General features: G+C 39.4%; 1 protein-coding gene across 3 annotated transcripts in view; it reads right to left on the bottom strand.

Moving 5' to 3' along the window:
* Positions 1-20120, bottom strand: part of snx29 (sorting nexin 29) — a 75129-nt gene that overhangs the window by 28348 nt on the left and 26661 nt on the right. For all 3 annotated transcript variants that reach the window (XM_062964540.1, XM_062964541.1, XM_062964542.1), the window contains 2 exons: positions 19410-19492; positions 7121-7227 (listed from right to left, as the gene is read on the bottom strand). In XM_062964540.1, coding sequence (XP_062820610.1) covers positions 7121-7227; positions 19410-19492 — 190 coding nt within the window. The remainder of the gene's footprint in view (positions 1-7120; positions 7228-19409; positions 19493-20120) is intronic.

The raw sequence follows: 20120 nt of genomic DNA, 5'->3' as shown, positions 1-20120 counted from the left end.
AAAATCACAAGTCGAACACTTCCCATGTGTCTAGGACTGTGTGATGTATTTTCAGATGATGCGTGCAGATCCCAGTAGGGTGGCCTTTTGCAGTTGGCAGATCGTGATTTTGTCAATGTCTATTGTTTCCAAATGCCGGCTGAGATTTTTTGGCATGGCACCCAGTGTGCCCATCACCACCGGGACCACCTGCACTGGTTTCTGCCAGAGTCTTTGAAGTTCAATCTTGAGGTCCTGAGAGCGGCTGAGTTTTTCCTGTTGTTTTTCGTCAATGCGACTGTCACCTGGGATGGCGACATCACTGATCCAAACCTTTTTCTTTTCCACAACTGTGATGTCTGGTGTGTTGTGTTCCAGAACTTTGTCAGTCTGGATTCGGAAGTCCCACAGTATCTTTGTGTGCTCATTTTCCAATACTTTTGCAGGTTTGTGATCCCACCAGTTCTTTGCTGCTGGGAGGTGGGACTTGAGGCATAAGTTCCAATGAATCATTTGGGCCACATAGTTGTGCCTCTGTTTGTAGTCTGTCTGTGCGATTTTCTTACAGCAGCTGAGGAGATGATCGATGGTTTCATCGGTTTTCTTGCACAGTCTGCATTTTGGCTCATCGGCTGATTTTTCGATCTTGGCCTGAATGGCCTTTGTCCTGATGTCTTGCTCCTGGGCTGCAAGGATCAGGCCTTCTGTCTCCTTCTTCAGGGTCCCATTTGTGAGCCAGAGCCTGGCTAGTATATTATTACATTATTACTATTCTATTATTATAATATTATTCATTATTCGTGACTACATTGAAACTACAACAGAGAGAAATCAGCGTGGAAACTGCAAGAGGTCCCATAGATTGTTGTACATGGAAATACGGGTAATAAATAGTTTTTGATTTATTAAATACAGTTATGTATTACAATTATATTTTTTGTTATTTAAATTATATATATTGTGAAATTATGGTTTTTTTTCTGAAAATGACACACCACCCAAGTCATTGGTGAATTTTTTGGTGAATTTTGACACACCAAGTGCAAAAGGTTGCCCATCATTGCTTTAAAATATTACTTCTTTTACCTAAGGTAGTTCAACTCTATTCCTCAGCCACTTTTATACCACAGTCACCCCTGTGATATGCTTTCACAGACTCTCTGTTCCTTATCAGGACAGATTCTACCAAATAAGTCACCAAACTTATTTTAAACTGACTCAAATTGACCAATTGAGTCTCCCTGATCCCTTTAACCTAGGATCAGTCTTGATTTATTGAATACAGTTATATATTACAATTATATATTTTTATTATTTAAACTATATATATTGTGAAATTATGGGGGGGGGTTTTCTCGAAGTGACACACCACCCAAGTCATGCTAGGTTTTTTGGTGAATTTTGACACACCAAGCGCAAAAGGTTGCCCATCATTGGTTTAGGGGAATGGACCTTGGTTTTGGGAGATGTAGTTCATCTGCATCCAAAAAGCACTGAACCCAGCTGACGTCAGATCGGGGCCAAACTTGGCACACAGACCCAACGTGGCCAATGCAAATACTGGCAGGGTTTGGGGTGATTGCCCTTGGAATCTGGGAGTTGTAGTTCACCCTTACCCAGACAGCACTGAACCCAGCCAACAACGGATCTGGACCAAACTTCAGTGATATTACCTCACATCCCAAAACAAACGCCTTCAAATAACCCGGGTACCGCCGGGTCCCCAAGCTAGTCTATCTATCTATATTTAAATAAGAGTGATGGAATCCTGGCGACCGCCAAAACAACAAAACTAAACACCCCACAACGTCGAAAATTGACAACACAACCCATCATCCATGCCTCTAGGTTGATACAACAAAAAGAAGAAAAAAAATAAAGTCCTAATTAGAGGGAGAGGAATAATTGTTTTTATCCAATTGCTGCCAGTTAGAAGGCTAAGCTCCGCCCACTTGGTCTCCTAGCAACCCACTCACCCAGGGGACAGGCAGAGTTAGGCCTCACTTAGGCCTCTTCCACACTGTCTATAAAATACAGATTATCAGATTTTAACTGGATTAGATGGCAGTGTAGACTCAAGGCCCTTCCACACAGCTATATAAACCATATAATCTTATATTATCTGCTTTAACTGGATTATCTGGACTCCACACCTTTACCTTAACTACCACCAATTCCTCAATACTTTATTTCCCATACCACCATACTTCGCCAGAGCAACACGTGGCCGGGCACAGCTAGTAAACTATAATGCACAGGCTGTTCTTCTTTGTTGTACACAGCTTTCAATGCCCTTACTTCCTGGGTTTTTCCCCCTCCCCGCTATACTGTGCGTTATATGTTGTTGAAAAGACTTTATAATTAACAATACAAGAATATCTGGGTCACAGCTGTCATGGGTAAAACTCATGGTGGCACACAGAAAATAAATAGTTGTGAAGTATGTTAATCATAATGATATAGGAGAGGGCAATAAATGAGTTTGGTCCAATCAGGAGTTTTATATAAATCCTTCCAAGAGTGGCATTTCCAATACCATATAATTACACCAGGAAATTGTGTATGTGTGTGTGTGTGTGTATGTATTGGAATGCAATAGGCAATCAATAGCATAATGTTTCTCTGAGAAGTCGGATTGCAGCAAACACCAGCTGCTGTGGACGAAAAGAAATCACAATGCCAATAATGAGCGCTCGCATGAGAATCTGCAACTTATACATTATAACACGAAGCACCCACTAGTTCAACACCTTGGGTTTCTTGACCTTGTTCCCGCTCTCCTTCCCTTTGTATTTTGAAATTTTTTTGAAAGCAAACAAACAAAAATGGACAAATGCTTATTTCAAACTAGAAATTAATACAGCAAAAAACATTTTTTTTAGACTCACTTAAAAATCCTTAAATTTGACAGAACAATACGCAGTAATGTTATGTTGTAATTACTGTATTTATGCATTTAGCACCAAAATATCACGATATATTGAAAACATTGACTACAAAAATGGCTTGGATAATCCAGAGGCTTGGATAAGTGAGGCTTGGATAAGTGAGACTCTACTGTATTAGTTTTATTGTTTTACCCTATTATAATTATTACATTTGTTATTCTACTCTAGTACTATTGTTACTATTACATTTATTTTACTCTATTTTTATTATTAATACATTTATTATTTCACTCTGATCTTATTATTGTTACATTTATTTTTATACTCTAGCACTATTGTTACTACAGTAGAGTCTCACTTATCCAAGCTAAACGGGCCGGCAGAAGCTTGGATAAGTGAATATCTTGGATAATAAGGAGGGATTAAGGAAAAGCCTATTAAACATCAAATTAGGTTATGATTTTACAAATTAAGCACCAAAATATCAAGTTATACAACAAATTTGACAGAAAAGGCAGTTCAATACGCAGTAATGTTATGTTGTAATTATTGTATTTATGAATTTAGCACCAAAATATTACGATATATTGAAAACATTGACTACAAAAATGGCTTGGATCCAGAAACTTGGATAAGCGAGGCTTGGATAAGTGAGACTCTACTGTATTAGTTTTATTGTTTTACCCTATTATTATTATTACATTTATTATTCTACTCTAGTACTATTGTTACTATTACATTTATTTTACTCTATTTTTATTATTAATACATTTATTATTTCACTCTGATCTTATTATTGTTACATTTATTATTTTACTCTTTTAATATGAATAGGATACATAAGCACATTTACATTGAAGAAGATGAGAATGATTTAATCAGAGTTGGAGAGTCTTATCTTAAATTACAGTTTTATGTAAATATTCAAAAACATTTAAACTACTGATGCCTCAATTAATGTAATTTTATTGGTATCAATATTTTATTTCTGAAATTTACCACCCTCGGCTTATACTGGAGTCAATGTTTTCCCAGTTTTTTGTGGTAAAATTAGGTGCCTCGACTTATATTCGGGTCGGCTTATACTTGAGTATATACGGTAGAATTTGTGCAAATCGGCCACTGCTAAATCAGAGCCTTCTAATTGGAGAAACTACTGATCAAATCCAAAACTTCTGCATGGAATGAGTAATAATTCCTTCTTCATCAATGTACTTTTCTCTTGCAGGATTGTTTTCGGTATGTCAGAAATAGGGTTTTCTCGGGTTTTTTTTTTAACGGGTTAGTCACAGTAATTAGAAGCCTCAAATAGTCCTATTACTTTGAAACAAGATACTTTCAAAAATAGATTCCAGGTGCTGTTTACCATTGAGAACATCTTGCCTGATAACGGAATATAAAACACATGTTGCAATTTAACTCTTGAGTGTGTTCATGCATGGGGTTAATTTATGGTTGATAAAAATTGTATTGTAGTTTATTACACACTAGCTGTGCCCAGCCACGCATTGCTGTGGCGAAGTCTGGTGGTATGGGAAATAAAGTATTGAAGAATTGGTGGTAGTTAAGGTCAAGGGTAAAGGTTTTCCCCTGACATTAAGTCCATTATAAATGGGTTGTATGGCTGTGTGGAAGGGCTTTGAGTCTACACTGCCATATAATCCAGTTAAAATCAGATAATCTGTATTTTATAGGCAGTGTGGAAGAGGCCTAAGTGAGGCCTAACTCTGCCTGTCCTCTGGGCTGAGTGGGTTGCTAGGAGACCAAGTGGGCGGAGCATAGCCTTCTAACTGGCAGCAAATGGATAAAAACAATTATTCCTCTCCCTCTAATTAGGACTTTATTTTTCTTTTCTTTTTGTTGTATCAACCTAGAGGCGTGGATGATGGGTTGTGTTGTCAATTTTCGAGGTTGTGGGGTGTTTAGTTTTGTTGTTTTGGTGGTCGCCAGGATTCCATCACTCTTTTATATAGATAGATAGAAGAAAGATAGAAGACGACTAGCTTGGGGACCCGGCAGTACCCGGGTTATTCGAAGGCGTTGTTTGTTTTGGGATGTGAGGTAATATCTCTGAAGTTTGGTCCAGATCCATCGTTGGCTGGGCTCAGTGCTGTCTGGATAAGGATGAACTACAACTCCCAGATTCCAAAGGAAATCACCCCAAACCCTGGCAGTAGTCGCAGTTGGCCATATTGGATCTATGTGCCATGTTTGGCCCAGATCTGATGTCAGCTGGGTTCAGTGCTTTCTGTGTGCAGATGAACTACAACTCCCAAGAACAAGGTCCATTCCCTTAAACCCCGGAAGTATGTTCAGTTGATCATGCTACTGTTATGAATCATAATGTAATTATCTGGTCTGCAGGATGTATTCTCATTCACTGGACCAAATTTGGCACAAATAACCAATATGCCCAAATTTGAATACTGGTGGGTTTGGAGGGGGGATGATTTTGCATTTGGGAGTTGTAGTTAATAATAATAATAATAATAATAATAATAATAATAATAATAATAATAATAACTGGGACTTCCGAATCCAGACTGACAAAGTTCTGGAACACAACACACCAGACATCACAGTTGTGGAAAAGAAAAAGGTTTGGATCATTGATGTCGCCATCCCAGGTGACAGTCGCATTGACGAAAAACAACAGGAAAAACTCAGCCGCTCTCAGGACCTCAAGATTGAACTTCAAAGACTCTGGCAGAAACCAGTGTAGGTGGTCCCGGTGGTGATGGGCACACTGGGTGCCGTGCCAAAAGATCTCAGTCGGCATTTGGAAACAATAGACATTGACAAAATCACAATCTGCCAACTGCAAAAGGCCACCCTACTGGGATCTGCATGCATCATCCGAAAATACATCACACAGTCCTAGACGCTTGGGACGTGTTCGACTTGTGATTTTGTGATATGAAATCCAGCATATCTATCTTGTTTGCTGTGTCATAATAATAATAATAATAATAATAATAATAATAATAATAAGTTTATTTATATCCCACCTCCATCTCCCCCGAAGGGGCCTCGGGACAGCTCACAGCAAAATCAGATACCAAACAATGATAAAATAAAATATGAAACATCAAAGAACAATAATAAAAACCAATAATAATATATACACAGCAGCCGAAAAAACACAACACGGTAATAAAACATCGAATTAAAAACAATGAGGTTGCAATAGCGGATAAGCAAGGTGCACATTATGAGTTACAAATTTGAAATACAGTAGAGTCTCACTTATCCAACACTCCCTTATCCAATGTTCTGGATTATCCAACGCATTTTTGTAGTCCATGTTTTCAATATATCATGATATTTTGGTGCTAAATTTGTAAATACAGTAATTACTACGTAGCAGTACTGCATATTGAACTACTTTTTCTATCAAATTTGTTCTACAACATGATGTTTTGGTGCTTAATTTGTAAAATCATAACCTAATTTGATGTTTAATAGGTTTCTCCTTAATCTCTCCTTATTATCCAACGTATTTGCTTATCCAACGTTCTGCCGGCCCGTTTATGTTGGATAAGTGAGACTCTACTGTAGATAAAAATAAATAGATGGTGCAATATCGCTGCCTTGCAGCGTTTTAATTTTTGTATACTTTTTATCATGTTTTTATCATGTTTTAATTGTTTTGTTTTATAGTATATTTGTTGCTGGCCCTCGTGGCAGAATGTAAGCCGCTCTGAGTCCCCTCGGGGAGAAGGGCGGGGTATAAATGCATGTAATAAATAAATAAATAAATAAATAGTTGCTGGGATTTATAGTTCACCTACAATCAGAGAGCATTCCAAACCCCACCAACAATGGAATTGGGCCAAACTTGGCACACAGAACTCCCATGGCCAACAGAAAATACTGGAAGGGTTTGGGAAAATACCTTGGGTTTGGGAGCTGTAGTTTACCTACATCCAGAGAGAACTGTGGAATCAAACAATGATAGATCTGGATCAAACTTGGCACGAATCTGCAATATGCCCAAACGTGTGAACACTGTTGGAGTTTGGGGAAAACAGACCTTGACATTTGGGAGTTGTAGTTGCTGGGATTTATAGTTCGCCTACAATCAAAGAGCATTCTGAACCCCACCGATCGAATTGGACCAAACAGGCGGAGTTATTTCAACCTTTGAAACAAGGAGAGGTTTAAAGCGTAATTAAACATTAGCGAGATTTGGAAACTTATTGACCAACTGTCACAAAAAAAAACTGTATTCTCTGACTTATTTCCATTCTCACCTCGACCAGTTTTCTTTCATAGGAGTTGGCAAGCTCTTCGTTATTCTCGGCTTGTTTTTGCTCTGGGATGGTCAGTTCACTCTCCGTGTTCCAAAGACCGGTCAAGACTGAAAGCAAACAAACAAAAATGGACAAAGGCTTATTTCAAACTAGAAATTAATACAGCAAAAAAAATTTTTTTTGGACTCACTTAAAAATCCTTAAATTGAAGAAACCATTTCAAGTAGCTGCAATACCAAGATCAAAACAATAAATAGCACTTTTTACCATTCTAGAAAAAACATCGGAAGATTAGGGCCCAAATCCCACCTTGTCTTGAATCCCTCTCAGGACTTTAGGGCAAGAAGCAAAGTAAATAAAGTGATTTATTTATTTATCGTGTCAGAAGCATATTGAGAATACAGTTATAATGTATTTTAAAAGCCACAAACAAAGGTTGAAGGTTGGCTCTGCATCTCGTGGTGCCAGAGTGCAGTATATACAGCACCTTACAAGTTGCCCGGCCTTCCATGTGCCCAGGAGGGAATTTCTCGTCCGGTATCAGCCACTTTTGGCTGCCACTTTTGGACTCTCGCTTGCTGAGGTGTTCCTGCGAGTATCTCTGTAGATCTTAGAAGGCACAGAGGGTGGAGCTAGGGAAGAGGGCGGGGCCTCCTTCCAAGAGCCTGAGACTTGCAAGACTTCCTGACTTGCAAGAACTTTTTTCCCTTTTCAAAACATTCCCTCGGTCAAGAGCGAGGAAAGCTTCAGAAAAGAAAACACACTGATAAGGGAGGGTAAGATGAGAGAGAAATATATCATACTAGCTGTGCCCGGCCACGCGTTGCTGTGGCCAAGTGGTGGTGGTATTGGGTTAAAAATTGTTGTGGAATTTTTATTTGACGTTATTTGTATTTTTTAATTAATTTTATTGTAACTTATCTTTTTTATTTATTATATTTTATTATTTTGTTGTATTATTTTAGTTATTTTGTTATTATAGTATTTAATTGTATTAATTTTTTAGTGTTTTTAATTATTTTAGTGTTTTTATTATTTTTTATTGCATTATTTGTATTTATTTTATTTTTTATTCTTTTATTAACACTGGGCTGAGTGGGTTGCTAGGAGACCAAGTGGGTGGAGCTTAGCCTTCTAACTGGCAGCAATTGGATAAAAACAATTATTCCTCTCCCTCTTATCTCCCTCTAATTAGGACTTTATTTTTCTTTTCTTTTTGTTGTCGGAACCTAGGGGCAAGGATGGTGGGTTGTGTTGCCAAATTTCTAGATTCTGGGGCTTGTACTTTTGTTGTTTAGTGGGAGGAACGGACACCATTACTCCTTTATATATATAGATATTGAAAGCAATAGCCTCCAGGCTCCGCTGCCCGGCTTGACCTTGACTCGATTATAAGCCGGGGGAGGCTTTTTCAGCTCATAAAAAGGGCTGAAAAACTCGACTTATCTTATACTAGCTGTGCCTGGCCACGCGGTGCTGTGGCAAAGTGGTGGTGGTATTGGTTAAAAATTGTTGTGTAATTTTTATTTGATGTTATTTGCATTTTTTATTAATTTGATTGTAAGTTATATTTTTATTTATTATATTTTATTATTTTCTTGTATTATTTTTTAGTGTTTTTTATTATTTTTTATTGGGTTGCTAAGAGACCAAGTTGGAGGAGCTTAGCCTTCTAACTGGCAGCAATTGGATAAAAACAATTATTCCTCTCTCTCTAATTAGGCCTTTATTTTTCTTTTCTTTTTGTTGTATCAACCTAGAGGCGTGGATGATGGGTTGTGTTGTCAAATTCTGAGGTTGGGGGGCCTGTAGTTTTGTTGTTTTGTGTGTCGCCATGATGCCATCACTCTTTTATATATATAGATACAGTATGTAGTTTGTTCTCAGCAAGTATTACGCCAAACTTGTTGCACGCAACAGGTTAAAAAATAACTTTGGCAGCAACAAGGGAAGGGCTTTTATCCACAACTAAGAATAAAATATTAAACATATTGAATTGTAAATTTATCTCCTAATGCTGATGTTAAACCAAGGTAAGGAGCTCTTTTTAAATGTCACGAAAAAATGGATTTGAGCAATTAGACAGCGGGAGGAAGCAGGTGGCATGTCAATCTCGCAGCCCAGACAGTTGCACTATTTGTGGAATTGGCTTGTGTGTGGCTCCAGGTTCTCCACATTCCTCCGCTGACAGCCATCTCGGCCCAGCCACGGAGAAAGGATCCGCTGGGGCCAAAAAAAGAATTACCTACAAGGAAGGCACCAATCTGCTAGTAGGAATGACATTAAAATGGGTCAGCTCCAACACTCTCGCCAGCTTCGGAAGAGTTATCCTAATAGGCATACTATTGCTGGAGGCAAATGCCACTAGGAACTGTCAACAAAAACACAAAAATTACAGCATTATGCCCATCCTGAGGAGGAAAATAAATCCTTGTAAACTGAATGCCAAATGTGGACAATTCTTCTTTTAAATGGTACAGGTAGGAGTTCATGGCTTAGGGGGAAACACTCCTTGCAAACATAAATTCCCAGATGTGATAACAGCATCTCCGAACAGAGTACCGTACATACTCGAGTATAAGCCAACCCAAATATAAGCTGAGGCACCTAATTTTACCACAAAAACTGGGAAAACTTATTGACTTGAGTATAAGACGAGGGTGGGAAATGCAGCAGCTACGGGTCAAATTCAAAAATAAAAATAGATATTATTTGAGGCATCAGTAGGTGAAATGTTTTTGAATCTATATATATAAAAGGGTAATGGAATCACGGCACCGGACAAAACAACCAAACTAAACGCCCCACAACCTCGAAAATTGACAGCACAACCTCTCATCCACGCCTCTACGTTCATACAACAAAAAGAAAAGAAAAATTAAGTCCTAGCCACAGCAACGCGTGGCCGGGCACAGCTAGTATTTATATAAAACTGTAATTTAAGATAATAATAAGACTTTAATAAGATAAGACTGTCCAACTCTGAATACCTATATACTCAAGTACAGTAGAGTCTCACTTATCCAACATAAACGGGCCAGCAGAATGTTGGATAAGTGAATATGTTGGATAATAAGGAGAGATTAAGGAAAAGCCTATTAAACATCAAAATAGGTTATGATTTTACAAATTAGGCACTGAAACATCATGTTATACAACAAATTTGACAGAAAAAGTAGTTCAATACACAATAATGCTATGTAGTAATTACTGTATTTACGAATTTAGCACCAAAGTATCACGATGTATTGAAAACATTGATGACAAAAATGGCTTGGATTATCCAGAATGTTGGATAAGTGAGTGTTGGATAAGTGAGACTCTACTGTATAAGCCGACCTGAATAGAAGCCGGCCAGGACCCTCACTCGAGTATAAGCCGAGGGGAGCTTTTTCAGCCCTAAAAAAAGGGCTGAAAAACTAGGCTTATACTCGAGGATATACAGTACTCTATTTGAGTTCTTGGTGACCAAAGGAGAAGAGGGTTCATGAAGTCCAGCACCTTCCATAAAGCAACTTTCAATCACATTGGTCAGGATACAGTTCTTCCCTTGCATAAGCCATTATTAAACACAACATCCTTTGGAATATAATACGTATTAGAAGACATCGAGATGTCAAGGGTATTCTTAGCCTCAGTGATGGAAATGCACCCCACGGCAGATGAAAGGAAACCAGAAGGCATGGAACAGAAGCATTCATTTTTAGAAGCTCTGCTGCCACTCTCCCCGCCGCCCCCTTTTTTCTTCGGCTGAACCTGACCATCCCACTCAGTTTCTATTCTTGGCCTTCCCTGATTTACATAACGGTAGCACAGCAGCACACAGCCAGCCCATGGTACCCTTCCCCTTTCTGATAATTACGCAAGTCACAAAAACAGGATCTTATTAATGATGGTAACAGAATGGTTGCAAGTAGGCAGTTTGAGGGGCCGGGCTGTGGTGCAGCTGGCTAGTAACCAGCTGCTATAAATCACTACTGACCGAGAGGTCATGAGTTCGAAGCCCAGGTCGGGTTAAGCCTCCGACCATTAAAAAAAAAAAAATAGCCCCGGCTTGCTGTTGACCTAGCAGCCCCGAAAGACAGTTGCATCTGTCAAGTAGGGAAAATTTAGGTACGCTTTATGCGGGAGGCTAATTTAACTAATCTACAACACCATAAAACTGCTCACAAGGAAAAGAATGAGGAAGAAGAACAGCCACCAATGGACGGTGAAGCAACAGCGCCCCCTGTGGCCGGAATCGTGAAGCTGGAAAGATGTTAAAATGCCTCTGTGTCTGTCTAAAACTGAATGTTGTTTGTCTGTTGGCATTGAATGTTTGCCATATATGTGTTCATTGTAATCCGCCCTGAGTCCCCTTCGGGGTGAGAAAGAAGGGCGGAATATAAATACTGTAAATAAATAATAAAAAAATAATGCATTCCTCTAAACCAGGGGTCCTCAAACTTTTAAAGCGGAGGGCCGGTTCATGGTCATTCAGACTGTTGAGGGGCCGGATTATCATTTGAAAAAAAATACAAACAAATTCTGATGCACACTGCACATGTCTTATTTGTAGTGCAAAAACAACAACAACAAGAACAATGAAAGAACAATACAATATTTAAAAATAAAAACAATTTTAACCCAACATACATTTATCAGGATTTCAATGGGAAGTGTGGTCCTGCTTCTGGCCAATGAGATAGTCAAGTTAATTAGGGTTGTTGTTGTTTATTTATTTATTTATTTATTTACAGTATTTATTTTCCGCCCTTCTTTCTCACCCCGAAGGGGACTTAGGGCGGATTACAATGAACACATATATGGCAAACATTCAATGCCAACAGACAAACAACATTCAGTTTAGACAGACACAGAGGCATTTTAACATCTTTCCAGCTTCACGATTCCGGCCACTGGGGGAGCTGTTGCTTCACCGTCCACTGGTGGCTGTTCTTTCTCATTCTTTTCCTCGATTTTTGCTGGCAGTTTTATGGTGTTGTAAATTAGTTAAATTAGCCTCCCGCATAAAGCGTACCTAAATTTTCCCTACTTGACAGATGCAACTGTCTTTCAGGGCTGCATAGGTCAACAGCAAGCCGGGGCTATTTTTAATGGTCGGAGGCTTAACCCGACCCGGGCTTCGAACTCATGACCTCTCGGTCAGTAGTGATTTATAGCAGCTGGTTACTAGCCAGCTGCGCCACAGCCCGGCCCCTTCAAGTTGTTGTTGTTGTGTGCCTTCAAGTCATTTCAGACTTTGGGCGAGCCTAAGTCTAAAATGTATTTATTTATTATTTATTTATTTACTGCATTTATTTAGTACATTTGTATCACACCCTTCTCACCCCAAAGGGGACTCAGAGTGGCTTACAAATTATATGTACATACAATATATTATATTATTAGCATAGCACAATATTAGCATTAGATATTACTATATTGAACTATACCACTATACTGTAATATTAGTAATATTATATGTAATATAGAATATATAATTAATATTATTATATGGCATTATTATTAGTGTTATATTGTATTGCATTATAATATTATTATCAATATTATATGTATATACAATATATTACATTCTAAAACTGAGGGCGGGGGCCAGGTAAATGACCTCGGAGGGCCGCAGGGTCCACTGGTGACAGATGGACATTCTAGTTCGGATTCTGAAAGTGATAAGGCGGATGGGGCTAATGGGTTTGACAGGAGGAAAGCAATAACTCAGCAGAGGAGAGAAAGGGAGTGTGTTAGAAGGATTAGATGTTTGCTTTTTAAACGAAATAATGAGCAACCTTCTCACGGAAAGAGACCTTGAATTTCCCTTTAAAAGGTTTGCTTTCTCTGACAGAGTCAGAGGTGGTAATTTTACTATTCCAAGAGAGGAAGATCCTTGCTTTGTGTCCTGTGAATCCCTGCAGCCTTGTACAGTAGAGTCTCACTTATCCAACACTCACTTATCCAAAGTTCTGGATTATCCAACACATTTTTATAGTCAATGATTTCAAAACATCATGATATTTTGGTGCTAAATTCGTAAATACAGTAATTACTACATAGCATTACTGCGTATTGAACTACTTTTCTGTCCAATTTGTTGTATAACATGATGTTTTGGTGCTTAATTTGTAAAATCATAACCTAATTTGATGTTTAATAGGCTTTTCCTTAATGCCTCCTTATTATCCAACATATTCGCTTATCCAACATTCTGTCGGCCCGTTTATGTTGGATAAGTGAGACTCTACTGTATTTGGATTTGACTTCCCGTGTTTTTCCTGTTGTGTGTTTCAGCAACTGTCGCACCTCAGCACTGGTTCACCATTGCTACAACACACACACTAAGGAGCCTCCGGTGGCCTAGGGGATAAAAGCCTCGTGACTTGAAGGTTGGGTTGCTGACCTGAAGGCTGCCAGGTTCGAATCCCACCCGGGGAGAGCGTGGATGAGCTCCCTCTATCAGCTCCAGCTCCATGCGGGGACATGAGAGAAGCCTCCCACAAGGATGGTAAAACATCAAAACATCCAGGCATCCCTTGGGCAACGTCCTTGCAGACAGCCAATTCTCTCACTCCAGAAGCAACTCCAGTTGCTCCTGACACACACACACACAAAACACACATACTTCACCACAGCAGGCTTTGAGTTTTTCAGTTAATTGATAAAATATAGCAAAACTTAATTTAAAAAAAAGCAGTAAAGAAAGTAAAATCCAAGTGCAATCCATAAACACAGTTCAAAGGCTTCATAGAAATTAGACCAAAGTCCCAAAAATAGCAAAGTAGTTCCAAGTTAACATGAGTACATGAGCTTCAAAAGTAATCCAAACACAGATTCTAGGCATGAGACTAGGCTTGAACGGAAAACAAGGCAAGAGTTGATTCTCCAAAAGCGAAGTTGCTCTGACTGAAATCTTTCCCAATTACATTTCCTTTTAACCCTCCTTGCAAGACATAAACACATTCCTGTGCACTCTTGTTTCCCCGCGTCTGCCTGCAATTCTCACAGAACAACAGTCCCTGGGACAAAGTGCTGTTCCAACTGCTGTGCCACATTTCCTGGAACAAACTGCTGAAACCCAAATCCCCTTTCATCATCATCATCATCATCAGACTGAACCACAACAACAACTTTGCAGCTTGGATTTCTGCTCTAGCCAAGACCCTTGCTTGTGTCCTAAACAAGACTCCGGCTTTGTGTTCCAGCATTGACTCTGTACCTTGGACTAAACTTGGGAGTTTGTTCCTGTATTCCAGTTTTGCCTCCAATGTTTCCAGTTTGACTCATGCCTTGGATTAAACCTTGAAATCTTGTTTGGACTATTCGTGACACCCTTCTGGGGTTTACTTTGTTTTCCGGATTGGACTATGTTATTTATTATTTATTTATTTACTACCTTTATATCCCGCTCTTCTCACCCCGAAGGGGACTCAGAGCGGCTTACAAATCAATGGTACATACAATATATTATTAGCATAGCACAATATAAGAATTAAATTACTATACTGTACTATATCATTATATAGTAATATTATTAGTAATATTACATTTAATATATAATTAATATTATATTGTATAACTAGCTTTGCCCGGCCACGCGTTGCTGTGGCTTATGGGAATCCTTTGTTGGCCAGGTGGAATAGCAGTGAATAGCCTTGCAGTCTCAAAGCCTGGCCGTTTTCTGGAGTAGCTGGAGCTTTTTGTTGTATGAACGTAGAGGCAGATAATCTGTATTTTATAGGCAGTGTGGAAGAGGCCTAAGTGAGGCCTAACTCTGCCTGTCCCCTGGGCTGAGTGGGTTGCTAGGAGACCAAGTGGGCGGAGCTTAGCCTTCTAACTGGCAGCAATTGGAATAAAAACAATTATTCCTCTCCCTCTAATTAGGACTATATTTTTCTTTTCTTTTTGTTGTATGAACGTAGAGGCATGGATGAGGGGTTGTGCTGCCAAGTTTAGTGTTTCTGGAATGTGTAGTTTTGTTGTTTTGTCTTAGGCCGAAATTTCATTACCCTTTTATATATATAGATTATTAGTATAATATTGTATTACATTATATTATTATCAATATTATAAGTATATACAATATATTTATGTTCTTTGAGTGACTTTTACAGACTCTTGCTTCTCGAAGTTCAAGTATTGTGTTCTTGTGGATTCAAACCCATTTTATTGACTTTGAACTTTGATTTTGCTATTGCTTGCATATAATCTTTAATAAACTGGTTGCTTGCCTATATTTTGGGGCTTCGGTGTAGTTTTGAGGTGCTTACGCAGCCTACGGGTGCAACAGTAATAAAGAACTTAACCCAAGTCATAGAAATAAAGCCATATAAAGTCACTAAAGCCAGAAGTGTCAAACTATCGCCAGGGACCACTTGTAGTCCAAAAGTTTCGGTCAAGTGGCTCACAGAGAGCTTTAGAAAACAGTTGTATGATTTCAAAGTCCCCCATAGACAGGCATCCCCAAGGAAAATTTTAAGAACTGAACAGTTGTGTTTGACAAGAATCAATAAAGCCAGATGTTTCATTTCCACTAAAATGGATTCTTTCATCAAGCTAAAGGGCTTTAATTGCCCATTACGAACCAAGCTATGCCAAAATAATTTGCACTTCTACAAGGAGCGCTCATAAAAACATACAGTATTGCGAGAAAAATAACATTCCTCCCCTGTCCCCGTCCCTTTTTATGCTCAAAACAATGCTATGAAGCAAATTAGTCTGAACAATAATGGCTCACTTGTAATCCAATAAGCATCACTGAAATCAGAAACTCAGATTTCTGAAGCCTTTAGCCCACACTGCCCCACGTTGTCTCTCAACAAAGATAGCTGGTGGTACGAGGGCTATCCAGAAAGCAGATTACGTTTTGGAATTAAAAATGAACAAAGTATAGGAGAAAACATGTAGTTGAAAGTCACACCCAAATACCACTTCTCAACATAGTCGCCATTCAAATCTAGGCAATGATCATAGCGATGAATGAGCTTGGCAACTCCTTCCCCACCAAACTCTGCCGCTTGCGTCCTCAAAAAGTATAGGAGAAAACATTTACCATATGCAGTTGAAAGCCACACCCAAATACCACTTCTCAACATAGTCGCCATTCAAATCTAGGCACTTATCACAGCGATGAATGAGCTTGGCAACTCCTTCCCCACAAAACTCTGCCGCTTGCGTCCTCAAAAAGTATAGGAGAAAACATTTACCATATGCAGTTGAAAGCCACACCCAAATACCACTTCTCAACATAGTCACCATTCAAATCTAGGCACTTATCACAGCGATGAATGAGCTTGGCAACTCCTTCCCCACCAAACTCTGCCGCTTGCGTCCTCAAAAAGTATAGGATAAAACATTTACCATCTGCAGTTGAAAGCCACACCCAAATACCACTTCTCAACATAGTCGCCATTCAAATCTAGGCACTTATCATAGCGATGAATGAGCTTGGCAACTCCTTCCTCGCAAAACTCTGCCACTTGCATCCTCAAAAAGTATAGGAGAAAACATTTACCATATGCAGTTGAAAGCCACACCCAAATACCACTTCTCAACATAGTCGCCATTCAAATCTAGTCACTTATCACAGCAATGAATGAGCTTGGCAACTCCTTCCCCACCAAACTCTGCCGCTTGCGTCCTCATCGCAGCGTTTTGGCAATGATGCGCAAATGCGGGAAGGGGTGAGCGGTTGGTTGAGGACACAAGCGGCAGAGTTTGGTGGGGAAGGAGTTGCCAAGCTCATTCATAAAGCGCTGAGATGCTGAACTTGCAGACCAAAAAGTCCCAGGTTCAAATCCAGGGAGCAGAGGGAGCACCCGCTGTTAGCCCCAGCTCCTGCCAACCTAGCAGTTCGAAAACATGAAAATGTGAGTAGATCAATAGGTACCACTCCAGCATGAAGGTAATGGAGCTCCATGCAGTGATGCCAGCCACATGACCTTGGAGGTGTCTACGGACAGCGCCAGTTCTTCGGCTTAGAAATGGAGATGAGCACCAACCCCCAGAGTCAATCACGACTGGACTTAACGTCAGGGAAAAACCTTTACCTACTACTAGTGGTGTGATATATTGTATGTACATGTGGTATTGATGGTGATATTGTAGTGTGTTACAGTGTGATAGTGACAGTAATACATTATTATAATTGTGTATTTTGAGTTGCATGTGGTATTGCTAGTGGTGTTGCGGCGTGGTGGTGTACTGCAGTGTGGTGGTGTATGATGCTTATGTTGTGCTGTACCAGTTATGCAATGTATTGTATGTACTACCTATAACTTGTAAGCTGCCCTGAGTCCCCTTCGGGGTGAGAAGGGCGGGATATAAATCCCGCTAATAAATCTATATATATAAAAATGTAATGTGCGTTCTTCCCATGGAGTAAACAACAAAACCACTGAACCAAGTCACACCAAATTTGGCCACAAACAACATAGTTATCCAAAATATGACTTTCAAACAAAAAAACCTAGAAAAATGAAGTCCCAATTAGAGGACGAGGAAAAGCCGTTTCCCCCCCCCCCCCCCCAAATGCCAATTTGAAGGGTATGCCCACCCACTCCATCTCCTAGCAAACCACTCAGCCATAATGGAGCTCAGGGCTTCTTCACTCAGGCCTCTTCCACACTGCCTATAAAATACAGATTATCTTATTTGAACTGGATTATATGCCAGCGTAGACTCAAGGCGCTTCCACACACCTATATAACCCAGAATGCCAAGACACATAATCCACAGTATCTGCTTTGAACTGGATTATCTTGAGCAGCGAGGCTATTCAGTGCAATTCAAATTGGCCAAAAACCATTCCCCTAGAACGCAAGAATTATATTGTATATACATATAATATTCGTAATATTATATTGTAATACGATATAATACTAATAATACAATATAATAATATTAATTATATATTATATTTTACATGTAATATTACTAATAATATTACAATATATTGATACAGTACAAGATAGTAATTTATTACCAGTATTGTACTATGCTAATAATATAATATTGTATGTAAATTTAATTTGTAAGCCGCTCTGAGTCCCCTTCGGGGTGAGAAGGGCGGCATATAAATGTAGCAAATAAATGAATAAAATAATAAGAACCCAGCCTTCCAAGCAGCAAGCCTATTCCATTGTATTCCAGCTCACCAAACAAGGATTCGCATAAGAATAAAACAGCCAGGCTTCGAGACTGCAAGGCTATTCATTGCAATTCCACCTGGACAACAAATGATTCCCATAAGCCAAAGCAACGCATGGCCGGGCAAAGCTAGTCTATATATATAAAAGAGTGATGGAATCCTGGTGACCGCCAAAACAACAAAACTAAACACCACACAACCTCGAAAATTGACAACACAACCCATCATCCACGCCTCTAGGTTGATACAACAAAAAGAAAAGAAAAATAAAGTCCTAATTAGAGGGAGAGGAATAATTGTTTTTATCCAATTGCTGCCAGTTAGAAGACTAAGCTCCACCCACTTGGTCTCCTAGCAACCCACTCACCCAGGGGACAGGCAGAGTTAGGCCTCACTTAGGCCTCTTCCACACTGCCTATAAAATCCAGATTTGAACTGGATTAGATGGCAGTGTAGACTCAAGGCCCTTCCACACAGCTATATAATCCATTTATAATCTTATATTATCTGCTTTAACTGGATTATCTGGACTCCACACCTTTACCCTTTACCTTAACTACCACCAATTCCTCAATACTTTATTTCCCATACCACCAGACTTCGCCACAGCAACGCGTGGCCGGGCACAGCTAGTAACTAATAAATAAATAAACTGTCTTGTCAAATGCATACTTTTTTGAAGGGTTTGCCACTAAGTCTGGCCAAGAAAAGAAGAAATGAACAGGAGGCAAATCATGGACTCACTACACACAAAGCAAGCTCTGTCAGACAAAAGGATGAGGCATTGCTTTTAGTTGGAGAAAAAGGGTATTAGTTCTTGTATGGATTTAAAATAAAACATAAACAGCCCTCATATAGATAATTGCGAGATAAAGGCAGGCTGCCTTGCTGTGCCATCCATAAACACAACTAGCAGGCCTAAATCACCTATTTCTCTTTTTATCATGAGAAATTTTGAAATACAAGAATGGCAAATTGCCTCCCTCGTCATCTGAAATAATTGGATAAAAACGCTCTGTACTGACAAATTATACATTTTCCAAGACTATATTTTGACAACGATCCATTAAGAGATGCATTGTGTACCGGCAAGAACACATTGTTATCAGAGATGCCAGGAGGCAAGTTTTGTAGCAACGTGACACTCACCATCCACCGTCTGACCTTCTCGCCTCAGCATCTGGACAGCTCCGACGTATTTCTTCAGCTGCACCTTCAGCACCTCGTTTTCTCTGCAAATAGAAAGAACGTGAAGAAATCACTTTGTTTCTTCATCAAGGAAGGTATAAAGAGAATGGAAATAGATGGCAAAGGACTCCGGAGAAAGTTCTAATCTATATATATAAAAGAGTGATGGCATCACGGCGACCAACAAAACTACAGGTCCCCCAACCTCAAAATTTGACAACACAACCCATCATCCACGGCTCTAGGTTGATACAACAAAAAGAAAAGAAAAATAAAGTCCTAATTAGAGAGAGAGGAATAATTATTTTTATCCAATTGCTGCCAGTTAGAAGGCTAAGCTCCGCCCACTTGGTCTCCTAGCAACCAACTCAACCCAGGGGAAAGGCAGACTTAGGCCTCGGCCTCTTCCACAGATTATCTAATTTGCACTGGATTATATGGCAGTGTAGACTCAAGGCCCTTCCACACAGCTATATAACCCATAGGCCCTAGTTTTCATTGTCTCCTTGTTTTATTTTGTAATGGATATTATTTACTGTATTGCTTATTGTATTGTGCTGTGCTGCTTTTTTTATATATATGCTGTTTACATTGTATTGTTTTGGGCATGGCCCCATGTAAGCCGCCCCGAGTCCCCGTTGGGGAGATGGTGGCGGGATATAAATAAAGTTT

This window comes from Anolis carolinensis, unplaced genomic scaffold (assembly GCF_035594765.1).
Source record: "Anolis carolinensis isolate JA03-04 unplaced genomic scaffold, rAnoCar3.1.pri scaffold_13, whole genome shotgun sequence".
NCBI lineage: Eukaryota > Metazoa > Chordata > Lepidosauria > Squamata > Dactyloidae > Anolis > Anolis carolinensis.
Note: the sequence above shows the minus strand (reverse complement) of the source record. Positions and strands in the feature narration are given on the sequence as shown.